The sequence below is a fragment of the Teleopsis dalmanni genome, chromosome 1, assembly GCF_002237135.1.
Source record: "Teleopsis dalmanni isolate 2A chromosome 1, ASM223713v2, whole genome shotgun sequence".
Lineage (NCBI taxonomy): Eukaryota > Metazoa > Arthropoda > Insecta > Diptera > Diopsidae > Teleopsis > Teleopsis dalmanni.
Window position 1 is genome coordinate 38703379 of NC_051846.1, and position 16471 is coordinate 38719849.

At 29.7% G+C, this 16471-nt stretch overlaps 1 protein-coding gene across 1 annotated transcript in view; it reads right to left on the reverse strand.

The window, feature by feature from the left end:
* Positions 1-13537, reverse strand: part of LOC119679793 (MATH and LRR domain-containing protein PFE0570w-like) — a 22340-nt gene extending 8803 nt beyond the window's left edge. Inside the window, exons 1-4 of the mRNA XM_038092338.1 lie at positions 13312-13537; positions 12696-12842; positions 9220-9513; positions 8689-9186 (exon numbers count right to left, since the gene is read on the reverse strand). Of these exons, the coding sequence (XP_037948266.1) occupies positions 8689-9186; positions 9220-9513; positions 12696-12842; positions 13312-13537 (1165 nt within the window). The remainder of the gene's footprint in view (positions 1-8688; positions 9187-9219; positions 9514-12695; positions 12843-13311) is intronic.
* Positions 13538-16471: the final 2934 nt, after the last annotated feature.

Sequence of the window (16471 nt, forward strand, 5' to 3'; positions counted from 1 at the left end):
TCAATGATGTTATTTTTAAGTGCACCTAGTTTTTGTTGTGTTTTTTTTTCATAGTTCATATATATAAAATATAATTAGTAATTTTTCTTTATTAGTTAAAGAAAACTTAAGCAAATAATGAAAGAATTTTATCTCGAAAGAGTGGGTAAATATTTTTTGGAGTAGCGTAAGGAAGCAGAATAAGGGACGATTAGGGATTAAAGTTGAACCACCATAATTTTTTTTTTTGTTATATATATTTTTTATGTTATTAGTATATATTATGTTTCAATATTAAGTGGGTGTGGCATGGTTTTTGAAGCTCTCAATTTGCAAGCATTTAGTTTGGTTTTTGCTATAGTATTTGCTCCTGATAACCACTGCTTTCCAATCCTTGAGAGAATAAGTATTTGTTAATATGTGGATTTTGCAATTTGTTAGTTGATTTGATTTCATTATTGTTTTTATGTTAAATTTAATGATTAAAGCGATGACATTGAAGCAATGCGTTGTTATCTTATGTTGCGTTATTTTAACTTTAAAGCATTTCAAATGTATTTTTGTTAATGTCGTTATTGCATGTTAAGTGCTAGGTTAAGTGCTAGGTTAAGTGAAAGTTAGCAGATGTTAATTTTGTTAAAAAATGAAAAATGTTTTTAGAAAAGAAGGCGTGTGAATTTTTAGGAGTGCAATAAACTTCTACAAAATACTAAATTTAACGAAATGTACTATGAAGTAAATTAAATTAGAACTAAAACAAAATTTATTTAACTAGAAAGGACCTTTTTCATACAGTGGCGGCGTTAGAGTAACCATGATTTCTGCAAGGCCACTTTCATTGCTCAGTGTTAGAGAGAAACGTTAATTTAACTGGATTATATTATGTAGTAATATGTAAAACATATATTCTTCTTCTTTGCTTCATGGAACATGAGCTGGCGTCCAAAGCACCTTTGTGTATGAATGTATTTAAGTCAACCAAATTATAGTAAATAAAATAAAAATAAAATAAAAATAAAAAAAAATAAAATTAAAGGTTATAAGAGACAGGTAACTCGGTGTTATCTTTCTAGTTCCAGAAAAAAGCGGTTTTTTTAATTATGCGGTAACACAATGTGCCTATAGGCTTCAGTAGGATCGCTGGTATAACCTAAAAAGCGTAAAAAGCGTTTTTTTTTAAATAATATGGTAACTTAATGTGTCTGTAGACGTAAGTGGATCTATTGGGATCGTCGGTGTGACCTAAAAAGCTTGAAAAGCATTTTTATTTTAATAATACAGTAATACAATATACCTATAGACCTAAGTGGATCTGTTGGGATCGCCGGTATAACATAAAAAGCGTAAAAAGTGTAATTTTTTTAAATAATACGGTAATACAATGTGATACGGTAATAATACGGTAATACAATGTGGCTATAGGCCTAAGTGGATCTCTTGGGATCGCCGGTAAACCCTAATCTAACCTAAAACCGTTTTTTGATCTGTTATACATAAATTTCTGTCTTGTAATTTGTAATTTCAGTATATTATACCGCTAATTGTTGAAATAAATTGAATCCCTGAATGGTTAACAGAATTTTACATGAATCTATTAAAATTAATACAATGCTGACAAGTAAATACTTAATGTTATGTTCTAATTGAATTATATACAATTCTACATATAATCAACATAATGGGCCATTAGGCCTAAGTGGATCCAATAGGGATCGCCGGTATAACCTAACCTACATATAATCATATATGTTACTATTTTTACTATTTACTATTTATTATTTTTTACTATTTACTATTACTATTTTTACTATTAATAATTTTTAGTTATACTTCAAAGAGTTTTAAAAATTAAACTTTAATTAACGTTTTGATAAATTTTGAAAATGTTTCCGCGAGGCCTCTTTAAGTGCAAAGGAGTTTGACGCCGCCACTGATTTTAATATAATTAATGTATTTGTATATAATTTAAGGGAATAATAATATGCTTTAAAAATATATCTTAGTAGTAAAAATAATTAAATAGTTTACCTAAATATTTTTTTATTTTTAAGCTCTCAAATTATAATTTTTTATTATAATTTTAGACTCAATAGTTTAAAATCTGTGAGAAAATATAGAATTATTTTTATATTTTTATAATTATAGAAATAATTGTTTCTATTATTTTTATTTTAATTATAATCAGGATCAGTATCTTGTTCTTGAGATATTCAACACATAACAGATTAAAACAGTATCAGACACCATTTAAAATAATAAAAGAGAACCTATTGAATATTACCTTATCAGTAAAGATCAACAATTAGACTTCATGTATTTTTTAATGACATTGGTGTCTGTTGTGGCTCTGCGAAAGTGGGGGTACCTATGTTCCATGTAAAACCTCAGTGACCATATTTAGTTCAACTATTTACCAATTTGCCAGAAATATTATCGTTTCGGTCACAGGTAAGTTAATGAATCTATCGATTTAGTTTGCTTTTACTTTAATGGGAAAGAGGAGTGGTTTCAAATTGACTCTGTTTATGTGTTGACTACTTTACTCTTTTTCAGATTTGGTGTGTAAATAACTTTTATTAGAGCTAAATTAGAATTTGGTATACATGAACGTAACTTCAACCTGAATCGCAGCCCTAACTTTATGCGATCATAGACCAGTCAGAAGTTAATTATCAAAAACAGCTGCTATAAGCATACTGAATTTATACATCGATCTGTGATATAACTCAAAGCTACTAACTCAAAAAATAAAGATTAAGAATTACCATTTTTAAAACTACAAAAAGCTCCCGTAACTAACTAAATAATAAAATTAAACTTACTCACTATTACGATATCATTGCTGACAAGTCACTGCGTGTTAGAGAGACAAGTAATGAAACCTGGTTTACTGCATCATGACTATTGTCGTTTATTATGCTCTGTAGAGGAGGACATGATATCTTCCGTTTTTGTACCAATCTACACCGAGCAAACGATTTAATTTCTTTGGAACCACTTATCTCATCGACATAAGTGAGTTGTCGTTCAACAAAATTGGATACACGACCTAGTTTATAGACTTTTACTTTTTTATATGGTATAAGTAGGGTAGTCGTGCCTATTTTTTGTCGCGGTTGTTTAAAAAAAACCGATTGCTTTTGTTCTTATACGTATTTTGCTAAACCACTTGGTGTGGCGTATGAATCAACGTGTTATTTATAATACCTCAATGGACCATCATATGTGCTCAAGTCGGTTTTAGTTTATAAGACCACCACTCCAACATAAAGGGATCAAATCTGGTTATCTCTGTTCTAAATTAAATTTTTGATTAAATTAGCAAAAAAGAGAGAGGGAGAGAGATAGATTAGTTCAGATTAACTTAAAAAAAATCATCTACACTTTGTTGTTACAGTAGAGGCTCACAAATTGGAACTCTTACAAATTTGAATTTTGCAAAAATTAGACCAAACAAATTTCCATACATTATATGCACTAAAAGCTCTAAAATTAGAATTTTTGTTCTATTTTTTTTTTTTAATTTTTAATTTTTTTTTAAGGGTGTTAAAAAAAGGGGGAAATTCCCAAAATGCTCACTTTTACGAAACGCATTCAGAAACGCAAGTTCAAGACGGATCTGAATAAGTGTTCAATAGCGATAATAATACTTCAAATAATATTCAAGATAACGTTCTAAAGCTATTGAAAGCGTTATTATCTTAACAAATTGGTGCAAAAAGAATGACTCATCATATGATTCCACTTATCATATGACCAATCTTTTAATTGATCGTAACGATAACATTGTAAAAATTAGACTTAATCTTAAAAATCAAACAAAAATTATTGAATATTTTAAACAATAATACTTAATAAGGATTGATTTCAACTGCAAAATAAAGTTTTTGTATAGAGTTTTAATAAAGAGCTTTTTTCGAACAGTAGTGAACGAGAACAACAAAAATTCAATTTATATTATTTTAATTAATTAAATTTTTGGCTGACCATACAGCTGTTTTGAGTATTGCGAAATACCAATCATTAGTGGTCTTGGAAATAATTCCTGTGTTTATTTATTCGTAAATAAGTTTTTTTGAGACTGCAAGTACCAGGAATCGAACGCGAGTCCAGCCAAATGTGAAGCTCAGACTCAGCACATCTAAACAAAGCCGTACTTGACTTTTATGTTTTTGTTAGAGTTTTAATTTTTTGATAATTTTTTTATAGAAATAAAAAAATCCGCAAATTAGAACTTTTCTCAAATTCGAACTACCCGAAAAACCAAGTGATTCTAATATGCGAGACTCTACTGTATTAAGTCGGACTTCCCTAGAAAATACTGTTTTTGATATTCTAATGAAGTCATTTAAAATTTTACACAAGAACTGGCAAAATTTGCTTAATTGTTTTGAAACAAAATTAATAAATAAAATAACTAAAGACTACAAGTAAAAATTATTTTTAACAAATGATTTCTGTATAAAATGTCAACCAATTTAACTTGTCCAGATTTCAATCACAGCACATTTTGAACATTTTGAACATTTTGAACATTTTTCGCAACAATGAAATTTTTGTGAATTACTTGACGCATATTGTAAACTTGTAAACTTTCTACAAAACAATTTCAATAAAATTTCTAATTCGCATTTCATCTACTGTGGCTGTCGTTTCACTGCTTCTTCTTCTTCTGCCGCTACTGTTAGTGCCACTGTTGCCGCTGCTGTTACTGCCACTGTTGCCGCTGCTATTTAACTTTTATTAAATGCTAAACAATTTCCTAACAAACTTCTGAGCAGAGCTCAGTACATTTACTAAAAACAATCCAGCTGCATACAAAAACAGAAACAAAAATAAACAGAACAATTTCTGTTTTTCATTTTTTTGTTTTTTTTTCTATTTTTATTCATAAAATTTTTTTGGTTTTTTTTTTGTTTAATTTTTATTTTCTGCAAAACTTTGAAAGTCATTTTGTGATATTTTGCTTTTGGCAATTTAAAAATTTTGGTTTACTTTCAGTTTCGACCAAGTGGCAGCCGGCTTCCTCCTTGCAAATCATTAGCATTGAATGAGCTCAATTCTGCTCTTAATTGGAAATTGTTTCGCTTATGACACGTTTTTCAAATTATAATAGAAAAAAAGGGTTAATGACGTTTTTAGGTAAAGTTTAGTAAAGTTGCCTTTATGTAGGCGAACTGAAACAATTGTTGCGTTCAGGCAAATATCTCGAGAAATTATTAGAAAAATTTTGATGGAAATGTTTTGAACTTGATAAGTATGTAATTTCTCCAATAAAAAAAGCAAAAAATCTTTGACATAGATATTTTCAACTTCAATAAATCGGAGTACATAAATACGTGTATTTGTTACTTTTGGTAAAAATGTTATTGATACTCGATTAGATCCATATATAAGTGCCAAAGCCAAGATTGTGTCAAAGTATGTACTAGAAAAGATTGTGTGAGTATACACTATGTATTATACACATAGTCAAAAATTGAACAAAGTGAGTAGACCATGTAACTCGTAGCAGTGACGAACATATGCCGGAAATCATATTGATAAAATAAATGCTTAGAAATTATCTACCAGATTTGAAGCAGACCAGACTTCCAGTCACATTCTCTGTGATAGCCCAGCCTTGATCTGGGCCAAGAGGAGTTCACTGTTCGATTAGGGTCTGCTGCAGCACGAAAGATCAACAATGGCCGCAGTGCTCCGCTCCGCTGAGAGCTGGTACATCGTTTATTCCTATTCCTATATCTACCAGATTATAATAAAAAAAATTTCATTCTAATAATATTTCCGTCTTGTATTAACATTTTAAGTTCACATGCAGCTAAAAAAACACCCAATATATATTTTAGGTATATACTACAAAAAAATTTGATTTGGTGAAGGTTTTGTAGTGTACTGTCTGTAGATTACATGGTCCAGATGGGTTGATTTATACACTAATTTATCTTTAAGATATACAGATAAACTCAAACTCATATACCCAACATATCATAAACCCAAGTTATTTGTTCTTTTTCATACTTGTATGTTTTCCAGGACGTCATGGGACATAGTTGTAGTAATTTATGGAGGATAATATCTTGAAAACTAAACTATATTGACATAACAGTTTTTATGTGAATATTTTCAACTTTAAGGGATATTATCTCGAAGACTAACTTATGTTGACACAATAGATTTCATATGAATATTTTCAACTATATTGACAGAACAGTTTTTATGTGAACATTTTCAACTCTAAAGGATAATAACAATCCTAACTATCAATTCGTCAAACTAACCAATATTGACGCTTTAGTTTTCATGTGAACATTTTCAACTTTTAAGGATAACATCTCGAAAACTAATCTATATTGACAAATGGCAAAATACACACATTCTAATATTATATTCTTTGAATCGTCTAATAGTTCAAATAATATTTGACGCACTAGTTTTGATGTAAATTTATTTTACTCTAAAGTTTGATATCTTGAAAACAAATCTATAATGACACAATAAATATTTGGAACTTTAAAGCCTGATATTTACTAAAAACTGACATATATTAATTTATAGTGTAGTAAAAAGAATAGGTGTCCTTACTAAAGTTCATTACTAAAATCAAATAGGCAGGCTTGAGACATCGAATCACTGCTTGAACTATATTTTAAAATCTAAAAATATATACTTACAGTCTAATTTAAAGTATCTTATATAAAGTGCAATTAATATATCTAATTTAATGTGCTTAGTAGACAAACAGGTAAGACAAAAATGTTTAATGAATCTAAGGAGAAACTACTAGAGTATATATTTTTACAAATACACAATATATTAAAGACAACAAAGATTGGAAAAATTTCAGATTTTACATATATCATATTTACATACATATTATATAAAACAAACGCTTGAAAAAAATATAAAATAGATGAATTCTATATTTCAATAAAAATGCATTGATTGAAGATACACAAACGCCAACTTTTTTGCCAAGTACCAAAATTGAAAACCAATTATTTAAATATTGTTTGCAAATAAAACACAATTTAATTTATTTTTCTATTTTTAACAAATTTTTACTTTTTAATTTAAAAAATTTTTTGTTTACAAATAAATTTTAAATTAAATTATTTATCGAAAAAACAACAAAAAAAGCAAAAACAAAAACAAAAGGGAAACAATAACAGAAAAGTGCTTAAAATGAATTTTAACATTATTTGTATGTGTGTGTTTGTCTGTATCTGTGAGTTACTCCATTCAAGTAGGACTTTTTTTCCAAATTATATAATTGATTTTAAGAATTTTAATTTTTTTTTTAAGTTAAACAGAAAAGAAAAAAATTTTTTAAATATTCTTTCTTTCTACTTAAACGCATACTAGACCGGCGGGCATTTAAACAATTTTCGAATTTACGGAATTTTTTTTTATTTTATTTTATTTTTGTTTTTTATTAAATCTCAAATTGAATTTAATTTCTTGGCCAAATGTTGTTATAATTTCAAGAGGATACCATTTTTCAAGCGTTTCTATGGCATCCAACACCCAACATTATTTTATTTACTTTTTACAATATAAATATTATTTACGCAATTTAAGAGTGAATTATGTGGAAAAATGTTTTGTGCAAAAAGAAAATTAAGATTTTTAGATATTCAGAAATTTAGAAATTAAGAAAGTAGTGCTGAGAGAAAGTAGTTACAGAAAGTACAGCAGATTCAGAATGAAAAGCCAAACTAGATAGAGTATTACATGCTACGTTTAACTACAATAATGTATTGCTTTGTTCTTGTGAAATTAAGGATGTTCTTTAAATAAATATATAAATAAATAAATAAATAAATTAAATTTAATAAATAAATAAATAAATTAAACTAGAAACTAATTGCCGTTTACATCTCAGCAGCATCCTGCAAGCGGCAAACTAACTAGCGCCGCATATTCATAAGATAAATTTATGTAAGGATGCTGCGCTCTTAGTTTGCCAATTTGCAAATGCAGTTTCAACAAATTGTGCTTTTTGTTTTCAAAATTTTACAATTAAATTTTGTTTTGTAGATTTTTAGAATTTTATAGAGTTTTCAGTATTTTTAGAATTTTTAGAATTTATAGAATTTTTTAAAAATTTTTAAAGTTTTCAAAATGTTCAGAATTTTAGCTTTTAAGATTTTTAGTTTTTTTATATATATATATATATATATGAATATTGTGCAAATTTGTGCAAGATTTTAACAATTGCAGGTCGGTCCGTTTTGTTTCTATACAAAATTTATTAAATTCACTAAATTTACTAAATTGTGCAACTGAAAGATATTGTATTTCGCTTTAACTGCGCTAACAGATAGTTTGACTAGTACCAAACTCTCAACATAATTTGTTTGTTTCGTTTTAAATTTAATTTAAATTTAAAGTTACACTCAAAATTAAAATATAAAATAAATTATTTAATAAATTAAAGTCATAGGTCAATCAAAAATTAAAAATTAAAAATAAATAAATAAATAAATTAAACGTAAGTCATTTACTTGTACATTGTCCATTTTGAATTGCTAAAAGCTTATTTACGCTATCAAGTCCTTTTAATTATCTTTAGTTTTATTCATATCAGTTTTAAAGCATTGAAAACTTATTGTTTGAGAGCCTTTTTACTCTTCAAAGCACTTGTTGATTTTTTAGTTTTTTTAGCTGTTGCTGTTTGTTTCTTAGTTGTTGTATTTTTGGACTCACGTGCTTCACGTCTTGCTTCAATGACATCATCACCAATTATATCATCTTCATCATCATCATCATCGTCATCCGCTTCCTCTTCGTCATCATCACCTGTTATGGCACCTGTAATATCATCAACTCCATCATCAATATCATCATCATCATCTTCTTCATCATCATCATCATCAAATACACCGACATCATAATCGTCGTCTTCATCATCAGCAGCAGCATCAGCTGCCTGAGCCTTTGGTCCATTATTTGGTCTTAATAGGACATTAGCAGCTGATGCTGGCCGGCTTAGATGATTGGGACTAATCAAAACATTCTGACCACTACCACTACTTGTGTTTGTTGTTGTTGTAGTTGTGACTGTTGTTGGTTTTTTAAACGTGTTGGTTTGTTTGATTTGTTCTGACGATGTTGATAATGTTTGTTGACTGTTTCTAATGTGTGGTGTATTGCTACTACTAAGATTACTAATTCTACTGACATTACTACTACTACTACTACTAACTTTATTACTATTACTACTACTACTACTGCTACTATCTACTAGATTATTACTTGCTTCTTCATCATAAAAAACATTTATTTCACCTTCGTTGTTGTTACTCGTTGAGGCGATGTCATCGGCAGCATTGCCAGCAATTGAGGCGTCAGCTGAGTTACCATTTTCCGCAGGCACATCTAAACCATCGTTAATACCAGAGCTTACGGCAGACTGTCCAACGGGCGCAATATCCTCTAGGGAAGCAATTGGTGCGGCTGGTGCAGCAGCTACAGTATTTTGTACGCTAGCGGCTGGAACTACATCGTCATCTTCATCATCTTCGTCATCATCTGAAAATAATAATATAGTAAAGTAAATTTAATAAGAAAAACATAATCAGAAATATAAGAATATAAGGAAAAACTAGAAAAGTATGTATAAGCAAAGTGTAGTACATAAAATGCAGTTGATAGTTTGCTTGTCCTTAATGCCAAAGGATAACAATATAAATGGCAAAGGTGTATGAAAGTAACAAAAATTTAAATTTTATAAGGGATATAAGAGATAAAATAAGCGATAAAATATTAAAACCTTACTTTAATGTAATACTAACAATTATTAAACGCTTCTGCATTTAAAAAGGTGAATTAATATATGTATCTGTGCGCAGATATGGTATGAGCTAAAAAATAATTGAAAGCCCTTCATCAGTGGCCACAGGCTTTCAATTATAATAAAGGTACTACGCATTTTCACGATAACACTATGAGGAACTCTGAAGTGTACTGTCATCAGCTGAACAAATTGTATGATTCACTTCGACAGAACCTCTCGAAATTGATCAATTTATTAAAAGTTGTTCCACCAAATTGATAAGAGTGAGACCTCATACAGATTGTTGTGGATGGGATATATTGCTACATTCTCTTTTATTATTTATTCCAATATTTATAAACAGTACACGCTTTCAGAGAGTAAAACCTTTGTTTCAAAGGGGAAGTTAAAAATTATCCCAATTAGTTTTTACGAGCCAAGACCAATAATTTATTTGTGGAGGAAGGCGTTGAACCAGAATATGAATTTTAAATGCTTATTACTAAGCTTGGTTGGTTGGTTGCAATGACAGGCTAACAGATATCTTTCAATTGACCTCAATTAGAGTTTTTTCGACCTTGAAACCTTGAGATAGAAAGATACAGACTAAGTCCATCCCGTCGAATTTCGATTATTTAATAGATCTTGCATCTTTACTGATGAACAGTCTGATTAGCTGTTAAAAAAGAACTTCCTTAAAAACCTATTTCTTCTGGACGACAACGCCGGGACTTATTGATCAGATTGTGTAAAATATTGAAATGATTTAAATATAGACTAAATATATACAAAAATAAAAAACCAAGATCTTTTATTAATGTAATGTATAATATAAAATTATATCGTAGACAAAAATCCTAAGTGACCAATAAGCCTATTAATAAATATTCAAAATTATGTTGGCCCTAATAGTATATTGTGTTATATGATTTAAATTATATGTATATTACATGATGATAAAAAGGATATTACTAGTGTAGATAATATTAAATAAATTTGTGTGTAATTTGTGCACAGTACCACATCCTTAAATTTTTCTGATATTATATATATATGTTAATATAACACTATAATAATATATGAAATAATATTAATATTTGTTAATATCTTATATATACCTAATTTTCTTCTGTACGTGTTGTTGACAGTGAACTTCTCCTAAACGGCTGAACCGATTTTGATGAAATTTTTTGTGTGTGTTCAAGTGGATTCAATGAAGGTTTAGATTCACAATTTGGCCCACTGGATAATGTCTTTTTAATTAATTTTTTATTTTTTGGTATCCATATACATTTATATTAGAAATTTAAAATTTATCCAAGCTTACTTTGATTTGTTTAAAAAGTTTAAAATCTCTAAAATGAATCGTAAAATTGCATAGCTTAAGTGCATTTAAATTCCGCAGTATAATTATAGGTGAGCCAATTTTTAATCTTAAGTTATGTGTTGGTATTCCTGGTATTCCAGCGAATTCAAAAATTCAACAGGATAGCTGAACGATTCATTTTAGAGTTTAAACTTTTTAAACAAATCAAAGTAAGCATGAATAACTTTTAGAGGTCTAATATAAATGTATATGGATACCAAAAAAGCTGTATAATAATTAAAAAAACGTTATCCAGTGGACCAAATTGTGAATCTAAACCATCCTTGAATTCACTTGAACACACACAAAAAAGAAAAATTATAAAATAACGTACAATAACGTATATATAAAGGTATAAATAATGTAAAAAAAAAAAACTATATGAATATGAGTCGAATATCGACTATTCGTCACATTCACGAATTGTAATCGGTGCTATGAACAAACAGTGCCAACACTGTCATGCACTCAAATACAAAGGTGAATCGGCCGGTTTCTGCTGCGCATCTGGAAAAGTTGTATTGACACCATTGAATTCGCCGCTAGAACCATTGAAAGCACTATTGGCTGGAGCTACATCTCAATCTAAATTGTTTTTTTCGTAAAATTCGCAAATTCAATTCGTGCTTTCAAATCACATCATTTGGAACAACAAAAATCGTTCAGAATGAGATTGGTCGCAATTTTCAATCAACGCTTAAGATTCAGGGCCAAGTGTATCACCAAATTGGTTCTTTAATGCTGATGCCCAATAATGATCCCAAATTTCTGCAAATCTTCTTCATGGGTGATGAGAAGCAGCAAATAAACGCACGTTGCCAGTACAACCATATCGAGCAGATGGAGGAGCAAGAAATTGTGGGTATTTTAGAACCGTTTTTAAAAAATCACAACCAGTTGGTCCAGTTGTTCACTACCGTTTCAAACAGACTGCTAAACGACAACTATACAATCGTCATCAAAGTACCATCTGGGCAGCACGCGGACCGATATAATGCACCGATTATTAAAGAAGTTGCAGTTGTTATGGTTGGTGACGCATTTGAACGTCGAGATATACGAATACAACGCAGAGATAACACAGTGCATACGATTGCAGACAGTCATCGCTCTTACGACGCTTTGCAATATCCATTGATATTTTTTTTCATTTAAAATGTAGTGCTTATAAGGATTTGAAGTAACATGAAAATATTTGTAACATAAGTAATGCATGTGGACTTTTTGTAGTTCAAAAGAAAAAATCAATTTAAAATAATTTTCGCATTAAAATGCTAAAGGTTAAGTTGAATAACAACAAATATTATAACTCAGCTGAGCCAGGAAAATTAATTGCAAGGGGAAACAACGTTCGCCGGGTCAGCTAGTATACTATATATATAATATTATGATATCATTACTGTGTTTAAATACTCCCTATATCAACTTAAAGTTGAATTTTGAATTAATAGAGAAGGACTTTATATAAGCAAAAGTATTTGCCATTATCATAAATCACACTAACACTATTTATTAAGCTATATCATAAAAATATTAGATGCAATTATATACATAAAGTACAGTATAACTTACCACCCAAAATATCATCGAATAATCTATCCAAATAATCATCATCATCATCATCGTCATCATCATCGTTGGCACCTGATGCTGGAGCAGCTTGACCTTGTGGGGTATCATCTTCTTCATCATCATCATCATCCTCTTCGTCATCATCATCTGAAAGCCCCGAAATAAATACAACTGTTATATACATGAATGAAGAGACATGAAAAAAAAAATAAAAAATATTATGGACTGCAAAGATAAACAAATTTAAACGAATATCCTGTATACAGGGTGCGTATTGTATTGTAAAAACTGTGCCAATAGATCCAGAAAAGTAGCTACACTGAAATAACTTGCTAAGAACTAACAATAGGCAGTCACAAGTTGAAACTGTTAAAAGTTTAATAGATAGTAACAAAAATATATAGTTAAATAAGAACTGAGCATTAAAAATGCACTGTAGACGTCATACGTGTTTGTGTACTGTGCTTGAAATTCACTCGAATTTTTCTCCAGGTGCATAGGGACGACTATTAAAAAGTATTAAGTATTTAGCTTGAGAGATAAAACAAAATTAAGTATTTTTTTAAAGAAATAATAACGAAAAAAAATATGTTTGGTGAAAGAAAATTTTATTTACCATCATCATCATCCACAAGATCACCTAGATCTGGCTCATCATCATCATCATCTTCATCGTCGTCATCATCATCATCGGTAGAAGATGCAGCGGGTGCGACATCATTAACTCCACTGGCTTGTTGACGTGAGACTGCACGGGACTGACGTTCCAGATGATTGACGGGTGAGGCTTCGATTTGCAGCAGCAGCGCGCTAAGTACACACAGTAATATGACGAATTTCATGGTGCTGTAAAGAGAAATTGAACGTATTTAAATTAAGATAATTTATAATAAATTAAGCAAATTATTAAGAAAATTTTATATGCATTTTCGACATATGGTATCCTAATTTGTGTCGAAATGAATGACCACGTAAGTAAACTGAACATTTGCCAATTTCAATTAATTTCTTTATTTTTTTTTTTCTTGCTGGGTTGTGCCTTTGTTTGTTTAAATTAAGAAAGTCAATTTTCGACTTGTAAATGAAAGAAGTGAAATTTCTGAAGTTCAATAAAATTTCACTGCCTCTTCGTTTACATGCCAAAATGTCTTTCACGTCTCGCATACAAAATAGCATGCGCTGTCATAAATACGCAGATACATTAACGCAGATACAAGTGCATATGTGTGTATGCAAGTAAGTCAATAAATTTAAAAACAATATCAGAATATAAATTTTCTTTTATTTTGGTTTAATTTTATCACAACTTTTACTTGCTTAACTGCCAATTAACAGTCCAACTCACATTTGCCAACGAGCAATTCAATTATTTTATCTAATCGTTTGTCTAAATAACTGATTATTATGTAAACAGTGTAAATAATACATTATGTAGATACATAATCTGAGAATGGAGTTAAATTCATAACCTCACAGCAATTAAACATAACTCCGTGTATCTAAAGCATCAGGCACGTCATAATTATTAATGAATCCACATGAGGAAAAAGGAATTATTTTCATTCAATATTTACTCAGGTTGCCTTTAAGTTGAAAGATAAATTGAAAATATTAGATAAATATTGCTATGTCATTCAAGATATATAATTTGGCCGCGAGTGCTGTAAGTAATTATTTTCTGATTATGCATTAAGTTAAGTTCTCTTTAAACAGTGTATACTTGTTCATTATTGCTTATATTACGAGTATAGTAAAATATTACTAAAGGAAATATTTACTAAATAATTAGTAGTCTGATATTCTGGTTCCTTCCTTAATTTATGATTTTTAAAATATTTAATTCAATACAAAATAACATAATATGACTAAACTGAATCACGAATATTCACACAAACATACTGTTATAATACACAAGAGAACATCGTTATGGTTGCAAATTTGTTTTTATTTTCTTTGTACACACATTTTGCATAAGCATATTTGCTTTTTTGTGCTATTGCATCAGCTAACCTTCAACTCAACTCAAATGTGTAAATTTTACAATGAAATTAAAAACAATATTCTGCAATAAGAATAGTACGTTTATCAGTGGCAGCAAAAAACAATAACCAACGAATGTAATAATCAATACGGCTAAATTTACTACTGGAAGATTTTTGCTTTTATAATGAATGATATCATTAAAATAGAATAATATATTCTGAAAACACTTTGAAAATAAGAACAAATATAAAAAACATCTTAGTACAATGCAATGGTACTCAATTTTAAAAATTTTAAATATCACGTATTAATAGAGAAAGATCGGTACTTCAGATAAACGCCAAATTAAAGTGTTGGTTCATTCCTACAACTAATATTTTGGAACCCATCTCAGTAAAACCGAGCTGTGTTATTAAGAGATTATCTAATGAGTCATTATAACTTGCGTCAGTATATTGATGAGACAAGTATGTCTAAAGAGATAGAATGCTGGATTTGGATTTATAGAAAATTTGCATTATTATATCTTTAATTTAAACACAAGTTTCTTAACTTATTTCTTATTGAATTGCATGATGTGATATTTTTATTGAATATTGCATGAGTGATAGTAGACTCAAACAGACTGATTGGAATATATCAGAAGGGCAGAAGTTTGAGAAAATTATGAGGTTGTTAGCAATTAAATAAAGTCACGAATTTTTTTTTGTTCGTTATCAGTTGAACTAGTTGACAAGAACTTCATCCCAAAACCGGTTAACATATCGGGATTTCCGGGATGCCATGCTAGTGTTTTGGGACAACAAAAACAACAAAAACAACAAAAACAAGGCTGGTATAACAAATGCTATTCACTTGAAGCCACTACTGAATTAATTTAATTATACATTTATTTGATAAATTTAATTTATTTACTATTTTTTTTATATGGCACAACATGTATGTGGTGTGCATAATAACTACCTTCTCACTGCAATGTAATATATCACAATTGGCATAATAAAATAAGGAATTCAATATCCTCCGCATAAACCACTTAGTATGACATATCGTACAATCGAATTTTATTACAGATTTCTCCCTATTCGATTCCCTTACGAAGAAGTATTCACGCCAGAAAATATTTTTATGAAAGTCAAAATCGTGTTAAATTCAATGCCACAACAGTTCAATGTCGTTTTGTTTGCTGGCGCTCCCGCCGCTCCTGTCGCCGCCAAGGGAATATAAACAAACCTGGTGAGTAAGAGTGTATGAAATATACACGAATATTGACCACTTTTAGCAGCAATCATGTGTTTAGTTTTTTCCATCTGTGCATATCAGTTGTACTCGTTCGTTTATGGGTAACCCAAGCAAAATAGAAAATATCTCACTTCACGGTTGCACATAGAATTTTAATATTTTCACACTAAACATTCTGGTTACGTGCTCGCCACAAAGCACTGTTCTGCTCTGCGTGTATCGTCTACGGGTTTCTTCCACGGCAACAGCGGATGACACCCAAACCAGCCTGCACTTACGATTTGCACCTACCTACGTATGTATGTGCTACGGCGAATTTAAGCAACACACTTTGTTGTTACTTTTTTTGCATTTACTTTTCTTTTTTGTTTTTGCTTTTTTCAGTTGCTCTATGGATAGTTCAGTTGCTCATGTTTATTTCAGCTTTGGGGTTTTGTGCGGAGGATATTTTTTTTTTGTTTTGTCTTTGGTACTTTTTGTCTGCTCCTTTAACCATTTTGTGTGTCAACGCATGTTTTTCGCACACAAATTGCTTTTTTTTTGCCGCCACT